The sequence below is a fragment of the Oncorhynchus keta genome, chromosome 11 (assembly GCF_023373465.1).
Source record: "Oncorhynchus keta strain PuntledgeMale-10-30-2019 chromosome 11, Oket_V2, whole genome shotgun sequence".
NCBI lineage: Eukaryota > Metazoa > Chordata > Actinopteri > Salmoniformes > Salmonidae > Oncorhynchus > Oncorhynchus keta.
In genome coordinates, this window is record NC_068431.1 from 52,661,837 (window position 1) to 52,688,137 (window position 26,301).

Here is a 26,301-nt window from a genome sequence, read left to right on the forward strand (position 1 = left end):
GCGTTCACTCTATGCTGCTCGCGGGCTCGCAGCTTCCCTTCGGACTGCCACGCAGATTAAATATCAGCCCATGCAGAGACGCACGAGATTGAACATCCCTCAACTATCCATAGTTTTCCCCTTTAGTTAACAATGTCAACGTTTCACTCTGCTGTGGCAATTGTGCTCAAATTAATGCAATATTACAGTGGTTCGTCCTTTAAAAGTTGCAGCGTATTACGGCACGGCTTGCATGGTGCCGCAGAATTCTATGGCACGTTATTTAAGTGTCAACCATTGGTACCATTTAATGCTAGTTAGTGCTAGTTTGACCACCAGAGGACATCTTTGAGAAGCATTTGATAGCCTTCAATAGTGGCTGTACTAGAGAAATGTTTTTTTTTGTTAGAACATAGTATATGGGACTCATTTAAGAATTGTTGGTTAATTAATTTGATTAATATTATAGTGTTTATATTCCAAGAAAAACAAAAAACCTTCTGGGTTTCCGTTAGGATGGAACGGAAAATATGTTGCTGTAAAACGTGATGGTCGGGAGTAGGCTACAGTACTGGGATATTTAGCTAAAGAACCCCTGTGTCGTGCAGGCATGCAGGAGACTGGGGTTCAATTCCCCAATGGGGAGGAAGGAGTAGGCTGTCCTTGTAAATAAGAATTTGTTCTTAACTGATTTGCCTGGTTAAATAAAGGTTACACTAAGAGCATACCATTTCTACATCCTAATTGTATAATTATAGTCTAACCAATACCCAAACGGAGATTCAGTGAAAATAAAAATAAAATTGATTTATCAAGACCAGTCACCATGCTTGTCTCAGAACAGCACGAAATGGTGCTAAAATAGTTGTAGGCTATTGCTTAAAATCCTATTGCTTCTATCTTCAATATGCTATTTAAATGAATAAGACCTACACCACTTTTAAGAGCACATAACTCAACACTAGTGGGACTCATGTTGCCTGCAGTATATTGAAAAATATGAAGTGACTCTCCACCAATAATTACATATAGGGGATTGGAGGATTCTAAATTAAAACCAAAAGCCGCCTCATGGGTCTCCCGGCAAAAAGTATTTAGTCAGCCACCAATTGTGCAAGTTCTCCCACTTAAAAAGATGAGAGAGGCCTGTAATTTTCATCATAGGTACACTTCAACTATGACAGACAAAATGAGAAAAAAAATCCAGAAAATCACATTGTAGGATTTTTTTATGAATTTATTTGGAAATTATGGTGGAAAATAAGTATTTGGTCAATAACAAAAGTTTATCTCAACACTTTCTTATATACCCTTTGTTGGCAATGACAGAGGTCAAACGTTTTCTGTTTCTGTTACATTGTTTTAGTTTGAACGTGCAGACTGGCACAAAGAACAGAGGGAACGTTTCTCCTAGTCAGCTCCATTATTAGTGCAATGCCTCTTAAAGTGTTGATCTGTTCCACATGGGCTAGGTCCGTCTTCTGTGCGTGGCTCTGCGGCCTATTGGCACCTATTCATTGTCAGTTAGAGACACAGTAAGACCCAAAGCATAATTAGTGCTCTAACTCCCCCCTTGCACTGGTCTGGAGCAATGAAGTAGTGACGCAGGGTACCGTACTAAACCACAAATTACCTCTTAAGTCCCGCAGCATAATCACAAAACTTTTAGTGGAGCAGCCACTGTAGGCACTTTCAATTTAACATACTGAAACTAAATGAACTATGCAAAGCTAAGAGATTTTCTTGCAGGCAGAGCGCATTGGAGTAGGATTCTATTGCATTGACATGCACGACTCAAAGCCAATTTATGCTTGATCCGAAAATGTGGTCGGAGGCGCCGTATGAATGGTGTGACACAATTGTGAAGCCTCCAGAGGCCCGCTACTCGGCGAAGCGCAAGAAGTTTGAATGCCCTGACTTCTGCTAAAGCCATATCACCGTAAATGCTGTACATCCAATGCAGACGTCAGATTGACCATGCACTACTCTACAAAGACCGGTGCACCATAACCAATCAGAGCTGCAGTAGGCCTAACTGCAAATATCCATTGCAGTATATGGATCTGTGCCATTCACTTTGAATTAGTAGATGCGCTTGTTTTGATCATATTCTTTGCCAGTTAGTGAGTTATTAGCCTAGTTATAGCTAATTTCTAGTCAACAATGGGGGAGTGGTTGCTTCCTACAAGTGCACAGAATGTGTGCATTTCTAGTATTTTTGAAAAGCAAGTCCTGTAAGAGCTTAAAGGGGCAGTGTTGTATTTTTCAACGTCTTGAATAAGCTAAGTAGCCAATAGGCAGAGGGTAGCATAATGTTTCTGATTCTCAGTAATAATGGTATGGGAATAAAAAATAATTATACATAATGTTTTTTTTTGTTGCATCAAACAACACAACATTTTCAATCACCTTGTTTGAAGGCCAAGTGGATGAACAGCTTTATGTCAAGCCCTGCATGTTTTATTTTCAAAAGTCTCATGGAATGTAGGCCTACATTGAACACCACACATTTGCTGCTACTGTAGGCTGAAGATAGAACAGTTATTACCATGTCATGGGATGCATTTTTCTAGATTGTTTTTGATGTTAGGCCAATCTGGTAGGCCTACATTATAATCAAATAGCCACAGTAGTCTCAGTGTTCACAGTAAACGCGCGCCGGAAGTTTCACAATGTTCAAATTAGCACTCAGCAGACATGAAATGTGCTATGCCCAATTTTTTTTGAGGGAATATTAGTGCCATCCCCATGAGTCATGCTCTCTGTTTTACAGTTGATGCGTTTTCTTGAAAAAGTGGTATGACTAAACAGATCGTTCCTCTTTTCCAGGGTGCTATGCTCCTGAAATTGTTGTCAGGTCCTCTAGCCTCTTTCTCGGGCCTGCCAAGGCCCCGACAGTAATACAGTTTATCCCAAAAGAATACATCACTTCTAGGGGAGGCACATATTTTTTATTCCCATACCATTATTACTGAGAATCAATGTCTCTAAGCCTTTAACTTATCCTGAGATGTGTCTATTGTGCTTAAGATCCTTTCACAGCAGCTACCAGCCGCTGAGAAGAGTGGAGATGTAATATTCATCAGTCTTTTTCTTTACTACTACCCTTGGCATTCCTAAAGTGATTGTGTCTTGACTGCGCTCTACCAACCACTGTTCATGCTCACAATCTGCCCCAATGTTTTTCAGGTTAATGTACCTAACCCCATCTTTGGCCGACTTCTCGTTGTCGCACCTTGGAGCCTATTTCTTTTCGACTGTCGCCTTCCCCAGAAAGATGTCCCTGACGTTGTCCAGTACGCACGTTGCACATGTACTTGGATTGAACGAGAGCTCGGGCAAAGGTGTCATGCTCTTTGCTCATTGGGCAACCACCCTCAACGCTATCCTGGCAGATCATTGGGACAATTATGATTATTTATAGTGGTGAGGGTGACAGCCTTCGTAGGGGCCTGAAACAGCCCTCTCTTACAGAGGAGTTTACCTCTTGGGCACTGTTTTTGGGATATACAGTACTTATAGAAAGTCTACACCCCCTTTTACCTTTTTTTGTATTCCCCTGCCATAAAATGTAATCTAAACAGGGTTGAATTGGATTTTTTGTAATTATTTTTTGGGGGTGACAGCATCATGTTATGGGTATGCTTGCACCAGCAGGGACTGAGGAGTTTGTTAGGATCAAAATAAATATAAGAGGAGTAAACCCTAGATGAAAAGTTAGAGGAAAGCCCACATCAGTCTTCTGAAAATCCTGGGATAGTTTTTTTTCTGCAGGATAATTACACAAATGTTTAAGCAAAAGACACACCAGAATGGCTTTCCAAGAGGTGTTGAGTGTTCCTGAGGGGTCTAGTCTCAGTCTTGCCTTAAATCTGCTTACAAAATCTGAGACAAGAGTTAAATATCATTGTCCATGGATGATCCCCAACCAAATCTACAGAGTCTGAGCAATTTTGACAAAAAACTATGGATATACAGTAAATTCGGAAAGTATTCAGACCCCTTGACATGTTCCACATTTTGTTACGTTACAGCCTTATTCTAAAATTGATCAAATCATTTCCCCCTCATCAATCTACACACAATACCCCATAATGACAAAGCAAAAAAAGTTTTTTAGACATTTTTGTAAAAAAAATAAAAAAAATAAACTGAAATACCTAATTTACATAAGTATTCAGTCCCTTTGCTATGAGACTCGAAATTGAGCTCAGGTTCATCCTGTTTCCATTGATCATCCTTGAGATGTTTCTACAACTTGGAGTCCACCTGTGGTAAATCCAATTGATTGGAATGATTTGGAAAGGCACACACCTGTCTATATAAGGGGGATCCCGAGTAGCGCAGTGGTCTAAGGAACTGCATCTAAGTGCAAGAGGCATCACTACAGACCCTGATTCGATTTGCTGTATCACAACCAGCTGTGATTGGAAGTCCCATAGGGAGGTGCACAATTGGACCAGCTTTGTCCGGGTTAGGGTTTGGCCTGGGTAGGCCATCATTGTAAATATGAATTTGTTCTTAGCTGACTTGCCTAGTTAAATAAAGGATAAATTAAAAATAAGGTCCCACATTGCATGTCAGAGCAAAATCCAAGCCATGAGGTTGAAGGAATTGTCCGTAGAGCTCCAAGACAGGATTGGGTTGAGGCACAGATCTGCGGAAGGGTACCAAAAAATGTATGCAGCATTGAAGGTCCTCAAGAACACAGTGGCCTCAATCATTCTTTAATGGAAGATGTTTGGAACCACCAAGGCTCTTACTAGAGCTGGCCGCTCGGCCAAACTGAGCAATCGGGGCAGAAGGGCCTTGGTCAAGATGGTGACTAAGAACCTGATGGTCACTCTGACAGAACTCCAGAGTTCCTCTGTGGAGATGGGAGAACCTTCTATAAGGACAACCATCTCTGCAACAATCCACCAATCAGGCCTTTATGCTAGAGTGTCCAGACAGAAGCCACTCCTCAGTAAAAGGCACATGACAGCCCGCTTGGATGTTGCCAAAAGGCACCTAAAGACTCTCAGACCATGAGAAACAAGATTCTCTGGTCTGATGAAACCACGATTGAAGTCTTTGGCGTCACATCACACCTGGCACCATCCCTATGGTGAAGCATGGTGGTGGCAGCATCATTCTGTGGGGATGTTTTTTTATCGGCAGGGACTGGGAGACTAGTCAGGATCGAGGCAAAGATGAACGGAGAAAAGTACAGAGAGATCCTTGATGAAAACCTGCCCCAGAGCGCTCAGGACCTCAGACCGGGGCGAAGGTTCACCTTCCAACAGGACAACGACCCTAAGCACACAGCCAAGACAACGCAGGAGTGGCTTCGGGACTCTGAATGTCCTTGAGTGGCCCAGCCAAAGCCCCGACTTGAACCCGATCAAACATCTCTGAAGAGACCTGAAAATAGCTGTGCAGCAACGCTCCGCATCCAACCTGAGAGCTTGAGAGGATCTGCAGAGAAGAATGGGAGAAACTCCCCAAATACAGGTGTGCCAAGCTTGTAGCGTCATACCCAAGAAGACTCGATGCTGTAATCACTGCCATGAGTGCTTTATCAAAGTACTGAGTAAAGGGTCTGAATACCTATGTAAATGTGATATTTCAGTTTTTTTATTTGTAATAAATTATCAAAAATTCAAAATACCTGTTTTTGCTTTGTGATTATGGTGTATAATCAATATTCGAATAAGGCTGTAACGTAACAAAATGTGGAAAATGTCAAGGGTTCTGAATACTTTCCGAAGGTACTGTAGGTCGCTGAAAATGACTGTCCATAAAGAAAAAACAAAACACGGTAGGAATTTCAGGTTTTGCTCATCATTCAACAGACATGAAATTATAAAATGACACAATTCATTTTTAGGACCTCAATAAATACATTATAACTACCCAAATGTTAATTTTGGTGAACTTACCCTTTAAGGTTTTGTTTAAGGTTTAAAACAAAAAAACAAAACAAAAATTCTGTGCCTGGCACTGGGATTTGAGTCGTAGTTCCATATATCCATGGAAAGTTGCAATAAGAAGGGGGAGAATGGAGAAAAAAGGTTGTGTAGTATAGATTGAACTGAATGTGAGCAATTCAGGAGACACCCAGCTCATTGTTGTATTATGAATCATGTTGTGAGTGAGTAAACATGGAAGAATTTCACTGTTGTTAATCGTAAACCAAAATGGATATTCTTGTGCCTCATTTGGATAATCATTCTATTGTTGTTCATTCCAAGAGTCAGTATCTGTGTGCATGCGTGCATGGGTGTGTGTGTGTGTGTTTGTATCCATGCAGAATCCTGTGGTCTGGTACATCTGGGTTGATGTACAGAGGGGTGTCTCAGCCTAGCTCAGCCTCAGTCCACATGGTTGTTTTGGGAAATTCCCTGGGTGGTTGGTGGATGGGTGTTTTGTTTTCTGTCGCCTGTCTTGTTTTGGTTTTTCTCTCTGTTCCCTGTGTCCTGCTGCATCACAACAGTAAGTTGATACTATAGCGTGCTGGGAAGATTTTGGCTAGACAGTCTGTGTGTGTGTGTGTGTGCGTGTGTGTGTGTGCGTGCGCGTGCGTCAGAGACAGACAGACTGTGTGTCTAATCGGTCTGTCAGTCCTTGTAATTTGACCTTGTTGTCTTCTGTAATGGTACAGGCTGTGTGTTTAGGTAGGAGAGGGACAGACTGACTACAGAGGGACAGAAAGAGTAGCCTGGTTCCTATAGGAGTCGACAAGACAAGACAAGCACAAACAGAACTAGATCCAGGCTACAAAGCGAGGGGTTGTGTCAATCTGCCCATGTCTTTCCCACTGGGCACAAACTGCTTGAATCAACGTTGTTTCCATGTCATTTCAACAACAAAAAAGTAATCAACGTAAAGGAATTTTGGGAGTGTTTGTATTTTTTTCACCCAACTTTTAAACTAAATCCAATACATTTTTTATTGATTACACGTTAGTTGACAATTCAATCAAATGCAAATCAAAACTAAACATTTGTGTCCAGTGGGCCAAAATAGAGCTAATTCATCAGGGACTTTCTTTTAATTTCACTGTTATGTTCCTTAGCTTCTGTCCTCTGTCTTTATACCCATATGTCTCTCTATGTTGTCTGTTTTGTTTTTTAACCTTTATTTAACTAGGCACGTCAGTTTACAATAACTGCCTACCGGGGAACTGCCTTGTTCAGGGGTAGAACAACAGATTTTGACCTTGTCAGCTCGGGGATTTGATCCAGGAACTGTTTCGGTTACTGGCCCAAAGTTCTAACCACTAGGCTACCTGCTGCCTAATGGTAGCCTCCTCTCTTCTGTGGGTAGCTAGGAGAATCGTGTTCATTTCCTAAAGACTTTCTATTTTTCTCCATTACATAAATGATAATAGGTAGTGAATTATAGCTTTCTTTTATTCTTCCCCCTCCAGTCTTTCTTCCTAGTATGTGCTGTTGTTGCCCATTACCCGAAAAAAAAAAAAAAAAGTTGCTTGATGACTGAACTGCTGGATTGTAAGCATTAGGTCACTGAGTTGGGTTATTTTCTTTAAAAAGAACAAGGTTCGGTTGTTGATGCTGGGTTAATGACGCTGGGTTATTGAGATATGACCCAGCAGGACAGAGCAGTATATTCGAGGCGTGGCTTAGTAGGGGTGTGGCTTTGAGATAGTTGTTTTTGGACGTCCGTGAGAGTAAAGTCATTCCGGTTCATCTGTTCTGTTGTATGGTTATCACATGTTAAGGTTGAAAACTGGCAATTTTTGTAGCTTTAATGAGGCTTACACAACTGTAGGAGTTTCTTAAAGCCTATGAAAATCCCAAAGTTGGGATAGTTACCACTTTTATACAATATGTAAATATTAATGTTATAAATATTATTTTAGAATATGTCATGTAAAAAATAATATTTAATGACATTGGCAGTGTACCAAATTAGCATGATGAACAAGAATGACATTTACTCTCACGGGTGGGGAAAAATAGCCTATTGATTACATAAAAAAAGACCCAGCTGCTGGGTCAAAATAAACCAGCATGTGTTCTGTCTAATATTTAGCCAGTGCTGGTTTACTAAATAAGGCAAATTGCATTGATTTTAAGCCATCATTGTATTCTGCTGTTAACTAAAACAAAACAAAAAGTAAGGTGGTCACATAGTGTGTATTTGGTTTTTGAATAAGGAATATTCAAACAAGTGGGGACATTTTACAAGAAAAAAATACTATTTTAGGCTTGGGGGTTAGGTTTAGGGTTACAATTAAGGTTACAGTTAGGGTTAGGAGTTAGGGTCAGTGATTTGGGGTTAAGGTTATTTTTTAATTTTTTATTTTTTTTTGAATGGGAATCAATTGTTTGGTCCCCACAAGGAAAGTAAAACAAACGTGTGTGTGTGTGTTCATTTAAGCCTCCTGGTAAAACGCCTCCCCCATAAGACACATATGTTTCAACAGGTGAGACTCTTCAGTCTTCATGGCTTAGTTACCATGGTTCCCATTCTCTACAACCACTGTATTGATGATCCTCTTTAATTAAGCTCTTATTCCAATACTTACTTTCTTCAACTCAACCCATTTACACACACACACACACACACACACACACACACACACACACACACACACACACACACACACACACACACACACACACACACACACACACACACACACACACACACACACACACACACACACACACACAAAACCTGACCCCTGAGCTTAAAATAGCCTTTGTACTCAATAGGGAGAATTTTCCTTGTTTTCTATCCTTGTGGGGACATTTGGGGATTTCAAGTACCTACAAGGATATAAGAACAAGTACACACATGACACTACAGGGACAAAGTGGAGTCACAATTCAATGGCTCAGACACATATGTGGCAGGGAAAATCACAGATTACAAAGGAAAAACCAGCCACGTTGGGGACACCGACGCCTCACTCCTGGACGAGCTAAACATCTTCCTTGCCTGCTTCGAGGAAAACAACATTGAGCTGCCAATGAACTCCTCCCTGTGCAACTGGGTCCTGGACGTCCTTACGCGCCGACCCCCAAGTGGTGAAGGTAGGCAACAACACCTCCGCCACGCTGATCCTCAATACGGGGGCCCCACAGGTGTGCGTGCTCAGCCCCCTCCTGTACTCCCTGTTCACCCATGACTGCTTGGCCATGCACGTCTCCAACTCAATCATCAAGTTTGCTGATGACACAACAGCCGTAGGCCTGATTACCGACAATGACGAGACAGCCTAGACAGGAGACGAGACAGGAGGTGAAAACCCTGGCGGAGTGGTGCCAGGAAAATAACCTCTCCCTCAACATGAACAAAACGAAGGAGTTGATTGTGGACTACAGGAGACAGCAGAGAGATCACAGCCCTATTCACATCGATGGGGTCGCAGACAGCATGGTGAAGAAGTCGCAACAGCGCCTATTCAACCTCAGGAGGCTGAAGAAATGTGGCTTTGCCCCTAAGACCCTCACAAACGGCAACAGTTGCACCATTTAGAGCATCCTGTCAGGCTGTATCACCGCCAGGCCATCAGACAGTTAAACAGCTAACTGGCCTCCACCCAGTACCCTGCCCTGAACTTTAGCCACTGTTACTAGCCGGCTACCACCGGGTACTCAACCCTGCACTTAGAGACTGTTGCCCTATGTACATAGCCATTGAACACTGGCCACTTTAATAGTGTTTACATACTGTTTCACCCACTTACACTGTATGTATATACTGTATTATAGTAATGGCTCATCCTATATATATTTTTCTGTGGCGCAGATTATGTGTGAATTGCTTGTTTTTATTTTCTATTGCTAGATATTATTGCACTGTTGGAGCTAGACATATAAGCATTATAGCAATAACATCTGCAAATCTGTGTACGCGACCAATGAACTTTGATTTGACCCCCACACACACACAGAGTGGAAGTGAGTCATGAAGAGAAAGTGTTACTCAAACCCCCTTCGAGTAGATCCAGGCTAATCAGATCTTGCCTCACAGAACCCACTGGTCTAGCCAAGTTGGGTCTCTTGTGACTGGAAAACATGCACCGCGAAATTTGGTTCTGGTTGGTGAGATTATACAGTACATATGTGGTTATCCGACTGTCAAATAATCTAATCAAATTGTGTTTGTCACATGCGCCAAATACAACATTTGTAGACCTTACAGTGAAATGCTTTCTTACAAGACCTTAATTAACCAACAATGCAGTTTTAAGAAAATACCAACGAGAAAAAAAGAAAAAGTAAGAGATAAGAATAACAAATCATTAAAGAGCCGCAGTAAATGTTCTTGAAAGAGGAATGGTTTGGGTGGGGAACTATTTCAATTTACTGATCTCTTGAAACTATTTCTCTGGGTGTCTCTTGTAACACAGCCTGGCCCTCCTTTAAAAACGAAAGAATACCTTTTAAAAACATTTTTTCCCTACCTTTGTACTTTCTCTCTTGCTTATATTTTCTTTCTGTTTGATGGTGTATGTGGTTAGGGTGTGTGTGTTTGTAGGTGTGTGTGTGTGTGTGTGTGTGTGTGTGTGTGTGTGTGTGTGTGTGTGTGTGTGTGTGTGTGTGTGTGTGTGTGTGTGTGTGTGTGTGTGTGTGTGTGTGTGTGTGTGTGTGTGAGGGGGAGTTGATAGATGGGCGGTAAAGGGTTGTACAGGTGAAACAGGGTGGAGCCCCACAGGAAACGTGTTATTAAGAGCTATTGTGAAGAGGATTACAACCATTGGTTGTTTGTGTGCAGTGTGTGTTGTGACTGAAATGTTGAAGAAAACACTCCTCTCCATTTTGTTTCTTTTTAAATCATACTGCAACGCTAGCAACTAGCACCTTAATCTCTGGCTCAGAGTGCACACCTCAAAGACCTGCACATCTTTGTAGATTGTAAACAAGGTTATAGTCAGGGTGGAGGGCTAAAGGGATCCTTTACTGATTATGGTATCAAAACATCTCAGGTCCCAAACCATACTTAAAGTGTATTAAAGGCCCACTGCGCAGAGCCCTGTCCTGTAACCCCAGAGCTAGAGGGACATATGTTTTAAGGTTTAAGGCTTGGTATTTGACATGGTAGACCAGGGTTTCCCAAACTTGGTCCTCGGGACCCCTGTGGGGGGGGCACGTTTAGTTTTTTCCCCTAACACTACACAGCTGATTCAAATGATCAAATATTGATGATTAGTTGATTCAAATAATTAGTTGATTCAAATAATCAACTAATCATCAATCTTTGATAATTTGAATCGGCTGTTTCCCAAACTTGGTCCTCGGGACCCCTGTGTGGGGGGGCACGTTTCGTTGTTTCCCCTAACACTACACAGTTGATTGAAATGATCAAAGATTGATGATTAGTTGATTATTTGAATCAGCTGTGTAGTGTTAGGGGAAGAAACGAAACGTGCCCCCCCCCTCCCACAGGGGTCTGTTTGTGAAACGCTGTAGTAAGTAGATCCTGAATACTAGGAGTAATGGTGCTGGGCATTCATAAAGTACAGTAAAGCTAAGTGGAGCTTTAGTGACAAATACATACGTCTCAGAAATTATGATCTGTGCTTTTTTTGTGCTTGGGTGTAAGGGAAGGTTTAAGGCATGGTATTTGACTTGTTAGACCCTGAATCTCCATACTATCCATTTGTCCTCAAGTCACCTCAACTAGCCATCCCTTCATAGACAGAAAGAGCTGCTTCTTATATTACCTTCTACCACCTCTGAAGGTGATGTAGTGGTCCTTCTGTAGCTCAGTTGGTAGAGCATGGCGCTTGTAACGCCAGGGTAGTGGGTTCGATTCCCGGGACCACCCATACTTAGAATGTATGCACACATGACTGTAAGTCGCTTTGGATAAAAGCGTCTGCTAAATGGCATATATTATATTATATTATTAGTAGTTATAGAATAGAAACTATACTGAGAAAGACAAATCAGTGCTCTTTAACACAGGAAGACTCAATATATACATAGCAAATTCTCCAGGGTAAAAAAAAACAACTAAATTAACAGAGATTGTTAAATTAACACTGAAAGTGTTGAGTCTGTGGACCCACATAGACACCAGAACAGTGTTAATTTAACACACTGCTTAGTGTATAGACTAATTCAAATATTTCCCAGAGTGCCTTGCCTTTTGGTTGTGGCATTTATCCGTTTTTGGTCCTATGGAATTCACCAAGTAAGATCCTAATCAAATATGTTATCAATAAAAAAATGTTATTTAACACAATACTATCCGTATTTCATTAGGACTTATTTTTAGGGCCTAGTTTTACCCTAATACAGGTACCTGAAACTCATACACATTACTTCAGCCCAGCATTATCATATTTCCCAGCATGCTCTATTGCAGGTAGATTTTTTTTTAATTGTTTGTTTCAATATCTATGTTTGTGCATTGATTGATAGATTAATCTTATAATACACAAACAAAATTCTAAACTAATCCAATCAGTTTTTTGTAGCTGTTACTGAAATGTTTGTTCCTGTTTAAATGGCTTAGGTAGTCTCCGCACAACATGCCTAACCCTAAATTACAGATGAATAAAAATTCCAGCTGTTGGATATCCTAAATGCGTCCACGTGCTTCCCAGCCGAAACAGTTCGGTCGAATTTGCATATATTTTGATTTCATTTATTATAATTTTTTTCAATCAATCAATCATAATCACTAGTTATAACTACACATGGTTGATGATATTACTAGTTTATCGAGGGTGTCCTGCGTAATAATCGATGCGGTGCGCATTCGTGAAAAAGGACTGTTGTTGCTCCAACGTGTACCTAACCATAAACATCAATGCCTTTCTTAAAATCAATACACAGAAGTATATATTTTTAAACCTGCATATTTAGCTAAAAGCAATCCAGGTTAGCAGGCAATATTAACCAGGTGAAATTGTGTCGCTTCTCTTGTGTTCATTACACGCATAGTCAGGGTATATGCAACAGTTTGGGAAGCCTGACTCATTGCAAACTAATTTGCCAGAATTTTACGTAATTAAGCAATTTACAGTATATCCTAAAACGTTTAAAGACACAGAAAGCCTGAATGGTGTTATTTGCAAATGTCTATTAGGATGTTAAATCAAAACTCTCTCCTCCAGAACTCCATCCGCCACAACCTGTCCCTCCACAGTCGTTTTGTTCGTGTGCAGAACGAGGGGACAGGGAAGAGCTCCTGGTGGATGCTGAACCCCGAGGGAGGGAAGAGCGGGAAGTCCCCCCGTCGTAGAGCTGCCTCCATGGACAACAACAGCAAGTTCACCAAGAGCAGAGGACGGGCTGCAAAGAAGAAGGTAGGAAGGAGTAGAATGGAGATGGTCTATTATTAGCTTCATTTTTAGAACCTCTACAGTGTTTGTTTGTCAATATGGAAGAGTGAATAACATAGACCACACCAAAAACAAAATGCTGGGTTGTATGGATAACCCAACTGCTGGGTTGCAGGCATTGGGTCACTTAGATGGGTCATTTTCTTTAAAAAGAGCACGGTTGGGTTATTGAGATATGACCCAGCGGGTCAGATCAGTAGATTGGAGGCGTGGCTTAGTAAGGGTGTGGCTTTCAGATAGTTATTTTTGGCTACATGTGAGAGTTAAGGTCATTCCGGTTCATCTCTACTGTTGTATTGTTATCACATGTTAAGCTTGAACACTGACGGTTTTGTAGCTTTAATGAGGCGTACACAACTGTATGAGTTCCTTGAAGCACATGCATATTCAAATGTTGGGATATTTAGAACTTATTTAATTGAACCTTTATTTTTATTGATTTAATTTCACCTTTATTTAACCAGGCAAGTCAAGTCAACCAGGCAAGTCAAGAATAAATTGTTATTTACAGTGTTGGCCTGGCAAGAGACAAAAGGCCTCCTGTGGGGATGTGGGCTGGGACAAAAAAAAACAAAAAGAACAAACAATATAAGACAAAATGGACAATACAGAAAAAAGACACTGGCAACAGCACAAATACAGCGGTAAACAAACAGTGTGTGTGTGTGTGTGTGTGTGCGAGTGTGTGTGTGCGTACGCGCGCAGGCATGTGTGTGGTGTGTGTGAAGTTAAACAACATGCTTCTTTACGTAAGGCAATGCAAACAACTGACATCAGGTGGCAACTAGAAAAAACAACATTTCTCAACAATCTGTTAATCTATTAGTCCTCCCACGACACTAGGTCCTGGAGTTTTAGGCTGGCTTGGATGGAATTCCAAGACTGAGGGCTGAGTAATGAAAGGACCTTATTCCATGCTCGGCTCTACATTTTCGGGACTCTTAGCATGAAACAAGGTTGAGAGCTGAGGTATATGCATTTTCAGTTTGAGCTAGAAGAGAGGATATCTGTAGATAAAATGGCAGTTTTCCTAAAATGTCCTTGTAAATAAGAATGTACCAGAGTTTGAGCCTGCATGTTGCTAGTGATGTACAGCACTGTAGCGATCACAATGGTGAGTAAGACACCTCTGACTGATGACAAAACAAAGTACTGCATGATACACAGAGTCAAGAGCCTTCAGTGTAGAGCGTGAGGCTTGCACATAAATAGTATCACCATAGTCCAACACACAGAGAGAGAAGTGCAACGAATCAACCATTTTCTAGCGGAAAAGAAAAAACAATCTTTGTGCCAGTAATAAAAACCAACACAGCTTGAGTTTCCTAACAAGGTTCTCTACATGGGTGGTGAAGCTCAACTTCTCATCCACCCAAACTCACAGATATTTGTGAGTTTAGACTTGCAATATAGAATGTCCTTCCAAGGTAGTAATTACAGTGGGGCAAAAAAGTATTTAGTCAGCCACCAATTGTGCAAGTTCTCCCACTTAAAAAGATGAGAGAGGCCTGTAATTTTCATCATAGGTACAATTCAACTATGACAGACAAAATGAGAGAGAAAAAAATCCAGAAAATCACATTGTAGGATTTTTAACAAATTTATTTGCAAATTATGGTGGGAAATGAGTATTTGGTCAATAACAAATCAACATTTATTTTATATTTGAGATTCTTCAATGTAGCCACCCTTTGCATTGATGACAACTTTCACAATCTTGGAATTCTCTCAACCAGCTTCATGAGGTAGTCACCTGGAATGCATTTCAATTAACAGGCGTGCTTTGTTAAAAGTTAATTTGTGGAATTTATTTCCTTCTTAATGCGTTTGAGCCAATCAGTTGTGTTGTGACAAGGTAGGGGTGGTATACAGAAGATGGCCTTATTTGGTGAAAGACCAAGTCCCATATTATGGCAAGAACAGCTAAAATAAGCATAGAGAAACGACAGTCCATCATTACTTTAAGACATGAAGGTCAATCATTTTGCAAAATTTCAAGAACTTTCAAAGTTTCTTCAAGTGCAGTCGCAAAAACTATCAAGCGCTATGACGAAACTGTCTCATGAGGACCGCCAAAGGAAAGGAAGACCCAGAGTTACTTCTTCTGCAGAGGATACATTAATTAGAGTTACCAGCATCAGAAATTGCAGCCCAAATAAGTGATTCACGGAGGTAAAGTTAACAGACACATCTCAACATCAACTGTTCAGAGGAGACTCCGTGAATCAGGCCTGATGGTCAAATTGCTGCAAAGAAACCCCAACTAAAGGAAACCAATAATAATAAGAGACTTGCTTGGACCAAGAAACACAAGCAATGGACATTAGACTGGTGGAAATCTGTCTTTTAGTCTTAAATTTCAGATTTTTGTTTCCAACTGCTGTGTCTTTGTGAGACGCAGAGTAGGTGAACGGATGATCTTGGCATGTGTGGTTCCCATGTGAAGCATGGAGGAGGAGGTGTGATAGTGTGGGGGTGCTTTGCTGGTGACACTGTCTGTGATTTATTTAGAATTCAAGGCACACTTAACCAGCATGGACATCACAGCGTTCTGAAGCGGTACGCCATCCCATCTGTTTGCACTTAGTGGGACTATCATTTGTTTTTCTATAGGACAATGACCCAACACACCTCCAGGCTGTGTAAGGGCTATTTGACCAAGAAAGAGAGTGATGGAGTGCTGCATCAGATGACCTGGCCTCCACAATCACCTGACCTCAACCCAGTTGAGATGGTTTGGAATGAGTTGGACTGCAGAGTGAAGGAAAAGTAGCCAACAAGTGCTCAGCATATGTGGGAACTCCTTCCCTGGAAAAGCATTCCAGGGGAAGCTGGTTGAGAGAATGCCAAGAGAGTACAAAGCTGTCATCGAGGCAAAGGGTGGCTACTTTGAATAATCTCAACAAAAAAAATATATATATATATATATTGTGTGATTGTGTGATTCCATATGTTATTTAGTAAAAAAAAAAAAAGTAAATAGTAAAAATAGTTTAAAAAAATAAAAGAAAAACCCTTGAATGAGTAGGTTTGTCCAAACTTTTGACTGGTACTGTATATATTTTTTTACAATTATTATTGTTATATATATATTTTTTGTACTTTTACCGCTTTTACTCACCAATTGGTAGTTATAATCTTGTCCCATCGCTGCAACTCCCCTACGGACTCTGGAGAGGCGAAGGTCGAGAGCCATGCATCCTCCAAAACAGGACGCTGCCAACCCGCGCTGCTTCTTGATACACTGCTCGCATAACCCGGAATCCGGCAGCACCAATGTATCGGAGGAAACACCGTCCTGCTGGCAACCAAGGTCAGCTTGCGGGCACCCAGCCCTCCACGAGTCGCTAGACTCGGATATTACGGCCAGCCAAACCCACCAATAACCCGGGCAACATTGAGCCAATTGTGGGCCGCCTCATGGGTCTCTCGAGGCTGTAGTGACGACTCAAGCGCTGCAATGCAGTGCCTTCGACCACTGCGCCACTTGGGACATGCATTTTGGTTTAGAGGAATTCAGAACCAGCTTCAAATCGTACAGATTATGTTGAATGATGTTAAAAGCTGTTTGAGCTTTTTCAAAAGTCAAGTTGAATAGATAGCCAATTGAATAGAGCACAGTGTCATCCACATACGAAATGTGCATCAGCTGTCTCAATATGTCTCCCAATGTTGTTGATCTATATTATAAACAACAGGGTATCTAAAGGTGATCCTTGAGGCACATCCGATCACAACTCTATGGTGTCCGACTTACAATCATCTGCCTTAACACACTGGGTTCGATTTGACAGGTAGTTCACGAACCACTCCAGAGCATGACACAGTAATCCCAATACACTTCCATTTCTGCACCAGGACAGTATGGTCCACAGTTTCAAATGTCTTTAACGGGTCTATGAATACAGATACACAATGCTGCTTCCTATCCATGACACAGTGATGAACCTTCAATGTTTCTGTGTTGTGGCTAGACCTGAAATCCTGGCGGTAGGGCCTTAAGCATGGTCCCCGAAAGCTTGTCTTTTATGTATATAGCGACACCAGCACCCTTAGATTTACAATATGTAAATACTTATGCTTTTAATATTATATTAGAATATGCCATGTGCAAACATATTTCATGAAAATAAAATTTGCAGTGTACCAACTTAAAATGATGAACACAAATTACATTAACTTAGGTGGCGAAAATAACTATCTGAAAGCCACTACCCTAATAAGACACACCTCCTGAAAATAACCAATGGATTACATTACAAAATACCATCTTCTGGATCAACCGAGCATCAAAGTGAATATAATCCAATTGATGGTTAAATGAACCCATGTTTTGGTCATCTCAACAACCCAACATGGGTCCCATGACAGACTGACCAGGTGAATGCTATGATCCCTTATTGATATCACATGTTAAATCAATTTCAATCAGTGTAGATGAAGGGAAGGAGACAGGTTAAAGAAGGATTTTTAAGCCTTGAGACATAGATGGGGGGGTTGCAACTCAATATTAGGAAGGTGTTCCTAATGTTTGGTATACTCAGTGTAGGTTAATCTGTTGATTTGTTTTTATTTTACCAGGTAAGTTGACTGAGAACACATTCTCATTTACAGCAACGACCTGGGGATGATTAGGTGGCCATGATGGTTTGAGGGCCAGATTGAGAATTTAGCCAGGACACCAGGGTTAACACCCGTGGGATCTTTAATGACCTCAGAGAGTCAGGACACCCATTTAACGTCCCATCCGAAAGACGGCACCCTACACAGAGCAGTGTCCCCAATCACTGCCCTGGGGTATTGGAATATTTTTTAGACCAGAGGAAAGAGTGCCTCCTACTGGCCCTCCAACACCACTTCCAGCAGTATCTGGTCTCCCATCCAAGGACCAGCCAGGACCAACCCTGCTTAGCTTCAGAAGCAAGCCAGCAGTGGGATGCAGGGTGGTATGCTGCTGAATCTGAGGGTGCATTCTCTACCTAATGTGCTGAGTTTTTCTTTTAGCCTTGTGTCAGGGGCCTGTCCACCCGTGTACCTTTGTCTACCTGAGCTCACCTCTGTGCTTCTCCTCTCGCCAGGTGGCTCTCCAGGTGGATGGGGGTGCAGACAGCCCGGGAGGCTTCCAGTACTCCAAGTGGCTCGGCAGCCCCAACTCCCATAGCCACAGCAACGACGACTTCGAGGCCTGGACCACCTTCCGGACGCGCACCAGCTCCGACGCCTCCACCCTCTCTGGCCGTCGTTCTCCCTTCTTGGAACAGGAGGTCGACCTATCAGAAGCCGACATCCACATGGGCTACCCCGGAGGGGTAGGGCCTAAGATGACCTCCATGGCCACCCTGCCTAGCCTATCAGAAGTGGGCCTGGTCGACTCCATGGGTGGTCATCATCACGGTCACCACGGAACAGAGAACGTGATGGATAGCCTCCTTGACAACCTCAACCTGCTGTCCCCCAAGAATCAAACCCAGCTGGGGGTAGGCGGTGGTCCTGGGTCTGGGCCTGACTCCTCCCGGTCCTCTCCCTCCTCCAAGCTTCAGAACAGCCCTTATAGCTCCCCCTCCATGACCCCTCACCCCCAGCCCCAACAGCAGGACTATAGGAAGTGCCACTACGGCCAGGCCGGGCCAGGGATGAATAGCCCACATCTCTCTCCCATCCCCATGCAGACGCTGCAAGAGAGCAAGTCGCCAGGGTCCTTCGCACCCTTCCTGAGCCATTACAACTGCCCTGCTGGGCTACTCAAGGAGCTGTTGACCTCTGACGTAGCCGACCCTTGTTGTGGTGTCGAGGCCATGCCCTCCATGGAGACTGTAGTGTCCCAGTCTGGGAGAGGAAGAGGAGGGCGGATGCTTCCCAACTACAGCAGCCAGGTGCAGGTAGGGGGGCACGGGGGGGTGAAGATAATGAGTCCCCCACCTCAGCAACACCCACAGCACCCTCAGTCACATCCTCACCCTCACCCGCGGCCCCTCCACAGCCAGGGCCCTCCCCCCTCTGGGCCCTCCATGAACAGCTGTGGCCTGATTCCCCTGACCAGCCTGAACCACGCCGGGGGCCCTGCCCGTCTTGCTAGCCTCAGGACACACATCCACCAGCTACAGCAGCAGCCACGTGGTGGTGGTGGTGGTCACCCAGCCTCAGGCCACCAAAACCATAGTCCCCACCACAGCGGAGCTCCTCCACCCAGCTACGGCAGCAGTGCTAATGGTTATGTGAGGCCAGGTCCAGGCCACGGCCACAGCTCTGGTCATCCCCAGGCTCACCATCACCACCAATATCACAACCATCATCAGGAGAGGCTGCCTAGTGATCTAGACGACATGTCCATAGAGAGGTTCGAGTGTGACATGGAGTCTGTTCTTCATGACACGCTGATGGACGGAGACTCGCTGGACTTCAACTTTGACCCCATGGTAACCTCTCAGGGGTTCAGTCAGGGGGTTGGGGTGAAGACCACCACACACAGCTGGGTGTCTGGCTAGGACACACACCTCTCAGACAGGTGAGTGTATACAGTATAATTTGACAGTGTAAACATAATATAGTATTCTGTGGGCGAGTGTCTCAAACCATGTGTGGTAAATCTTTTGAAATCCTGAAATCCATGGATAATGCAGTTATTAATGGTTTTACATGCGTGGTTTTTCAGAATTTTCACCCTTCGACACTGGCCTTCGTTAAGAGAATGGAAAGGTCTAAGGAAACCATTGCCCCTCTCCACAGCACTATCATCAGCCCGTCCCAATTCTCTCACTATCCATTGCAGATCTGTAAGGTGGAAGAAATAATGCATTTTGCGAAGATCGAAGGGTAAGGGCCAAGGGGAAGGGCTTAGAGAGTGAATCGGGGCTGGCTGAGACTGTGCTTGTTTGGAGGGAACGTCTCGTCTGAAGTTGGCTTTGTAAATACAGCAGCGCCCGACTCGGCACAATGTCATTCACTTCAACAGAACCTGGAAGAAGCTGGAGCCTAATTTACAAAAAGCTATGTTTTGTTGTGAAATATATTTTGTTTTTATTGTGTTATTATCATTTTTGGGCTCTCACATGATGTTTTTGCAAGTGTATTTCTTTTTTATGTTCAGTGTCAAAATCACACAAGATCAGGGCTAGTTTTAGCTCTTCAAAAACAACTGGAATGGAGTCTGTTCTACTCTACATTCAAGTGGGGTCAGTCCCGCCCTTCAGGGTGCTTTTCAAACAAGGTTGTCAAAAAGCATTTGGCATATTATGTATGAATAAAATATTAGGGATGTAAAATATGCTACAATTCTTCAAACATATGTAATGTATACTGTGTGTATATTTGTGAAAAGGAATATTCTTACATTTTTATTATTCTTACACCTTTCTCTGTGTGCATTTAAAATTCCTTTTTTCATTGCCTCTCATTGCCTTTCAAATGACCAATATGCTATGTTGAACCATCTACCCAGGAACCAGGCCAGCATAGGGATAGCCAAAGTCAAAGTGATAGGACAAATCAGACTAGTTCAGTGATAATATATGTATTTTAGTGATAAATCAGAGAAGTGCAGCAAGTGGTTACTTATCTAACATCTCAGGCTATTCTTTCCTCAGCTGTTCATCACTCTTCCCTTCTCTTGCCCTTCACGTCGCTTTCGAGTTACGATTCCTAATTCCATCTACTTTTCTCTAATCATCATCTATCTGATTGTGACGATCACACTCTCCCTGGCCTTCATTCAGCTCGCATCCCTGACTCCCTTTTCTCACTCTCACCGTTTCCCTCCCACTCTCCTACCCTTTTCTAACTCGCCTCTATTTGTGCCTTATTACTCTCAATTCCTCTCTTCATCTCTCTCGCTCTCGCCCCCTCTTCCTCTCCTTCTCTGTCTGTGGGTGTGAGGGCGCTGTATGCATTAGGAGGGCAGTGATAATTTGAGAGGCTGATAATGGACTCTAGTTTATCTCACATAACAGTGCTCAACAGCAGAACACAGGATTTGAGCTTTTTTCCTCCCTAGCAACCCTCCCTCTCTTCCTCCTTTTTTTATCACACACCAAAACATGTAACCGAAATAACCTGATGTTTTAGAGTCAGTGTGCTGATTCACTGCACCTTTTATAGTCTCAGACTTATGTAAGTAAGTTTTGGAAAGTCAAGGCTTTATTTGTTACTAGACTTTGCATTGTAGTTTATAATAATTCCCTGAGTGACCTGTGAGAATCTGTAGTGCTGGAGTAACCTGGTAGAGTCTGTACCTATAGGTGGCCATTTGGGACTTAACCTAAATCAGCTGTCTCAAACTCCAGGCACGGGATCTATTGTATATCAGCCCCACAAGATGCGTTCTTGTGTTCCCCAGATTAATATCTCATTTGAGTTTGAGGTCTAAATGGATTCCCCTCTTTTACCAGCCTCTCCCCCACTTGGCTATTTACTAAACATGTTTAATTAATGCAATTTAACATGAGTTTAACGCACACTCACACACTCATACCTCAACTTATTTTACCTCTCACCGCTCTGTCACAGTACATGGGGATTGGGTATGTCAAATATGATCCATAACTTTGTTCTTGATATACAGTATGGATGGACATGTTATTGATGTTACAATGGACCATTCACAAACCTTACCAGCTATATGTGTACTGAGTGATATAATATATTTCTTCTTTCACTTTTTGTTGATTCCATTTTTTTCTCTCAAAACAATATCCCTGACCTACTTTCAGCATGTGACCTCACTGTAAATAATAATAAATTAATACGTAGATTATTTGAAATTAATGAAACATTTAAGATAGGGTATGCAGCACCTACAGAGACCCTATTGTGAGAGACTGTCTGCATCCCAAATGGTACTGTATTCCCTATATAGTGCACATGGGGTTCTGTTCAAAAGTAGTACACTACATAGGGAATATGGTGCCATTTGGGACCGACACACTATGTTAGTTCCAGTTTTCAGATCATCATTCTTGAGAAAATTATATCGTATAAAATCTTCTCCTTCTTCTTATTATTATTATCTTAACTTTTTGTTTTTTGTTACTATTTGATTTGATTTAGATACTCAACAAAAAATGAAGTATTCAGCTAATAGATTATGCAATGATTTAAGTGCTCTTTTTGTTTTTGGAAACTGACATTGTTACTGAGCTGCTGTTTGTATAAAAAAACAAATAACTGAAAGTAGACATTTTTAAATTGACTTCGTAAACAACATATACACAAAAGATAACGTGAATAAAAGTCGGACCAATTTACGTTTACAATGTTGCACTTCTAAAGTTTTGTTGTTGCTCAAGTGTTTTGTATAATTAGTTTTGACTGTAAAGATTTGACAGAAAACTGCTTATCCTCAAACATAAACAAGTGTTTGGGCCTGTTACATTTCTTAATTTATGTACGGAAAGTCAAATGTATTTTGATATTTGTCTGAGATTTGCCATGAAAGTACAATGAGATTTGTTTATGAATTACAAATGATCTACAGTGGGGTCCGGAATTATTGGATCTCTTAATAAAGATACGTTTCTTTGAATAAAGTATGCTCAATAAAGTATGCTCCAATTTTGTTTTTATGGATGAGGTATTTGCTGCATATGCATTGTTCTTTCGAAGGCCAAACACAATGCTCGTGTGGGTGGCCAAAGAGCTCTATTTTCATGCCATATGACCATAGCTCCGGTTCCAATCCAAGTACCAATGCCGTTTAGCAAACTCCAGGCGGTGCTATGGTCAGATGACATGAGAACAGAGCTCTTTGGCCACACACACCAATGGTGGGTTTGGCCTTCGAAAGAACAGTGCAAATGCAGAAAATACCTTGACTCTACTGTAAAATATAGTGATGGATCTTTGACGTTATCAGACTATTTTCCTTCCACTGGTCCAGCGGCTCTTGTTAAGGTCAACGGCATCAGAAATGTACCAAGTACCAGGACAAAAACCTTGTTGCCTCTCCTAGGAAGCTGACATTTCTTTGCAAGTGGATCATCTAGCAAGACAATATAACACCAAGCACACATCAAAATCCACAAAGAAATGGTTAATTGGACACAAAATGTATATTTTTTGCAATGGCCATCTCAGTCTCTGGACTTGAGAACCCAATTGAAAACCTGTAGTTTGAATTGAAGAGGGCAGTCCATAAGCGCAGACAAAGGATATCAAGGATCTGGAAAGATTTTGTATGGCGGAATGTCCTTCCCAATGTGTTCACCAATCTCATTATATATCTATTTTTTTTAAAGGTTCAGTATCATTATACTTGCAAGGGGAGGGTGCTGGAGTATTGAAAGCATGAGATCCAATCATTTTGACCCCTTTCTTTTACATAACATTTTTTTATTATACACTATAGCTCAGTATTTGTACTATTTATTTTATACAGTCTTTTTTGTGCATCTTTATCAAGGGATCCAATAATTCCGGACCCCAGAATATATACTGTAAAATTGCTCTTGTTTGTTTGAAGTATAGAGACTTGACCTCTTGAGTTCTGATTGGAAACTATATCTATAATTGTTAACTGCTTATATGATTATACAGTGCATTCGGAAAGTATTCAGACCACTTTACTTTTTCCACACTTTGTTACGTTACAGCCTAATTCTAAAATGGATTAAATTACTTTTTTTCTTCATCAATCTACACCCCATAATGACAAAGCGAAAACGGGTTTTTAGAAATTGTTGCAAATGTATTACAAATTAAAAACAGAAATACCTTATTTACATCTGTATTCAGACCCTTTGCTATGAAACTCGAAATTGAGCTCAGGTGCATCCTGTTTCCATTGGCCATCTTTGAGATGTTTCTACAACTTAATTGGTGTCCACCTGTGGTAAATTCAATTGATTGGACATGATTTAGAAAGGCACACACCTGTCTATATAAGGTCCCACAGTTGATAGTGCATGTCAGAGCAAAAACCAAGCCATGATGTCGAAGGAATTGTCCGTAGGGCTCCAAGACAGCATTGTGTCGAGGCACAGATCTGGGGAAGGGTACCAAAACATTTCTGCAGCATTGAAGGACCCCAAGAACACAGTGGCCTCCATCATTCTTAAATGGAAGAAGTTTGGAACCACCAACTCTTCCTAGAGCTGGCCGCCCGCCCAAACTGAGAAATCAGGGGAGGAGGGCCTTGGTCAGGGAGGTGACCAAGAACCTGATGGTCACTCTGACAGAGCTTCAGAGTTCCTATGTGGAGATGGGAGAGCCTTCCAGAAGGACAACCATCTCTGCAGCACTCCACCAATCAGGCCTTCATGGTAGCATGGCCAGACGGAAGCCACTTCTCAGTAAAAGGCACATGACAGCCCACTTGGAGTTTGTTAAAAGGCACCTAAAGGACTCTCAGACCATGAAAAACTAAATTCTCTGGTCTGAAGAAACCTGGATTGAACTCTTTGGCCTGAATGCCAAGTGTCATGTCTGAAGGAAACCTAGCACCATCCCTAAGGTGAAGCATGGTGGTGGTAGCATCATGCTGTGGGGATGTTTTTCATCGGCAGGGACTGGGAGACTAGTCAGGATCGATGGAAAGATGAACGGAGCAAAGCTTGTAGCGTCATACCCAAGAAGACTCTGTAATTGCTGCCAAATGTGCTTCAACCAAAATTCTGAGTAAAGGGTCTGAATACTTATGTAAATATAATATTTCCATATAAAAAAACTGTTTTTGCTTTGCAGTTATGGGGTATTTGTAGTTATGGGTATTGTGTATAGATAGATGAGGGGGGAAATAACTATTTAATCAATTTTAGAATAAGGCTGTAACGTAACAAAATGTAGAAAAAGTTTAAGGGTCTGAATACTTTCCGAAAGCACTGTATTTTGACGCAGGCAAATCTTAAAGTCAATGGTTATTGTGCAATGTTGATGCTGATCTTAAAATCAATGTTGATGAGTTAGTGTTGACTGTAGTTGTTTCTGGTGAGTGTTCATTACATTTAAATTGTTATTGGTTCATGTTTATCCTGACATGTATGTAAAGGTTGCCTGCTATTCTTTTGCCTTGGGTGTTAAAAAAACATCCAACCACCCTCCCCTTTAATAAGTAGTCATATCTTAAAGGGGAGAAGTAACAACTCAGACCAGCCAGCTACACCATGGTGCTTTCTTGGAACCTCGAGGAGCAAGTGCCTGACACTATTCTATCTACGCCATATTTACAAAAAAAAATGCTAGATTTTGTGAAAAAAATCTTTTTGCAGATGTTGGTTGAAGCCGTATGTATATATAAATGATCTCACTGAAAATATTTGTGGCTGTCTATTCATTGTATAATTAATTGGTGGACACTCTCTCTTTGTAACCCCTATAGCAAAGCTGCTTTTTCCTACTCACCGTACTTTGCACCTTTTCACCAGACACCCAACCCCTTCACATCCCTAATCTAGAGTACACTACATTCTTCTCCAGTTATTGGCACAATGTTATACACACATAATGTAGTTATAATGGTGCTAGATTCATTTAGATTCTACAGGCTCTTGTTGGAACTCCATGCAGAATGTGTTCTCAGATCTAAACCTGGGCGGACCTGGGTTCAAATACGATTTGAAATGTTTTGATCTTTCAAATACTTTGAGTGTTTGCTTTAGCCTGCCTGGAATGCAGACTAAAGATGGTTTTACACTTTTGGGACACTATAATTCTATTGATTCCATTTTGTCAGGCAAGCTCAATCAAACACAGCTAAAGTATTTGAAATGATTTCCAACAGTATTTGAAACCAGGTCTGAACTGCAGTGACCTTCTCATGACTCTCTTCAGTCTTGGGTTAATCATCAGATCAGGATGTGGAGAGAAGATATTTCATTCCTCAGCCAAACCCAAAGCCAAAAGTAACACCCCAAATTGGACTATATGAATATATCAGCCCATATCAATCTCGGACCATCTTCAACCTTTATAAAACTATTTAATATATCTTTAATATTACAGGAAACACCTGTGTGGGGTCCTCCTAAGTACCATTCACTCAGTAGGAAGAGCCTGCAAGTATAATGCTCTATCATTTGTTGTAA

The 26,301-nt window shown here is 41.8% G+C and overlaps 1 protein-coding gene across 1 annotated transcript in view; it reads left to right on the forward strand.

Moving 5' to 3' along the window:
- LOC118390587 (forkhead box protein O1-A-like) overlaps positions 1–25,530 on the forward strand; it is an 81,771-nt gene extending 56,241 nt beyond the window's left edge. Inside the window, exons 2-4 of the mRNA XM_035781289.2 lie at positions 13,061–13,252; positions 18,367–19,793; positions 19,941–25,530. Of these exons, the coding sequence (XP_035637182.1) occupies positions 13,061–13,252; positions 18,367–19,773 (1,599 nt within the window). The 3' untranslated portion in view covers positions 19,774–19,793; positions 19,941–25,530. The remainder of the gene's footprint in view (positions 1–13,060; positions 13,253–18,366; positions 19,794–19,940) is intronic.
- The last annotated feature ends 771 nt before the right edge of the window (positions 25,531–26,301 follow it).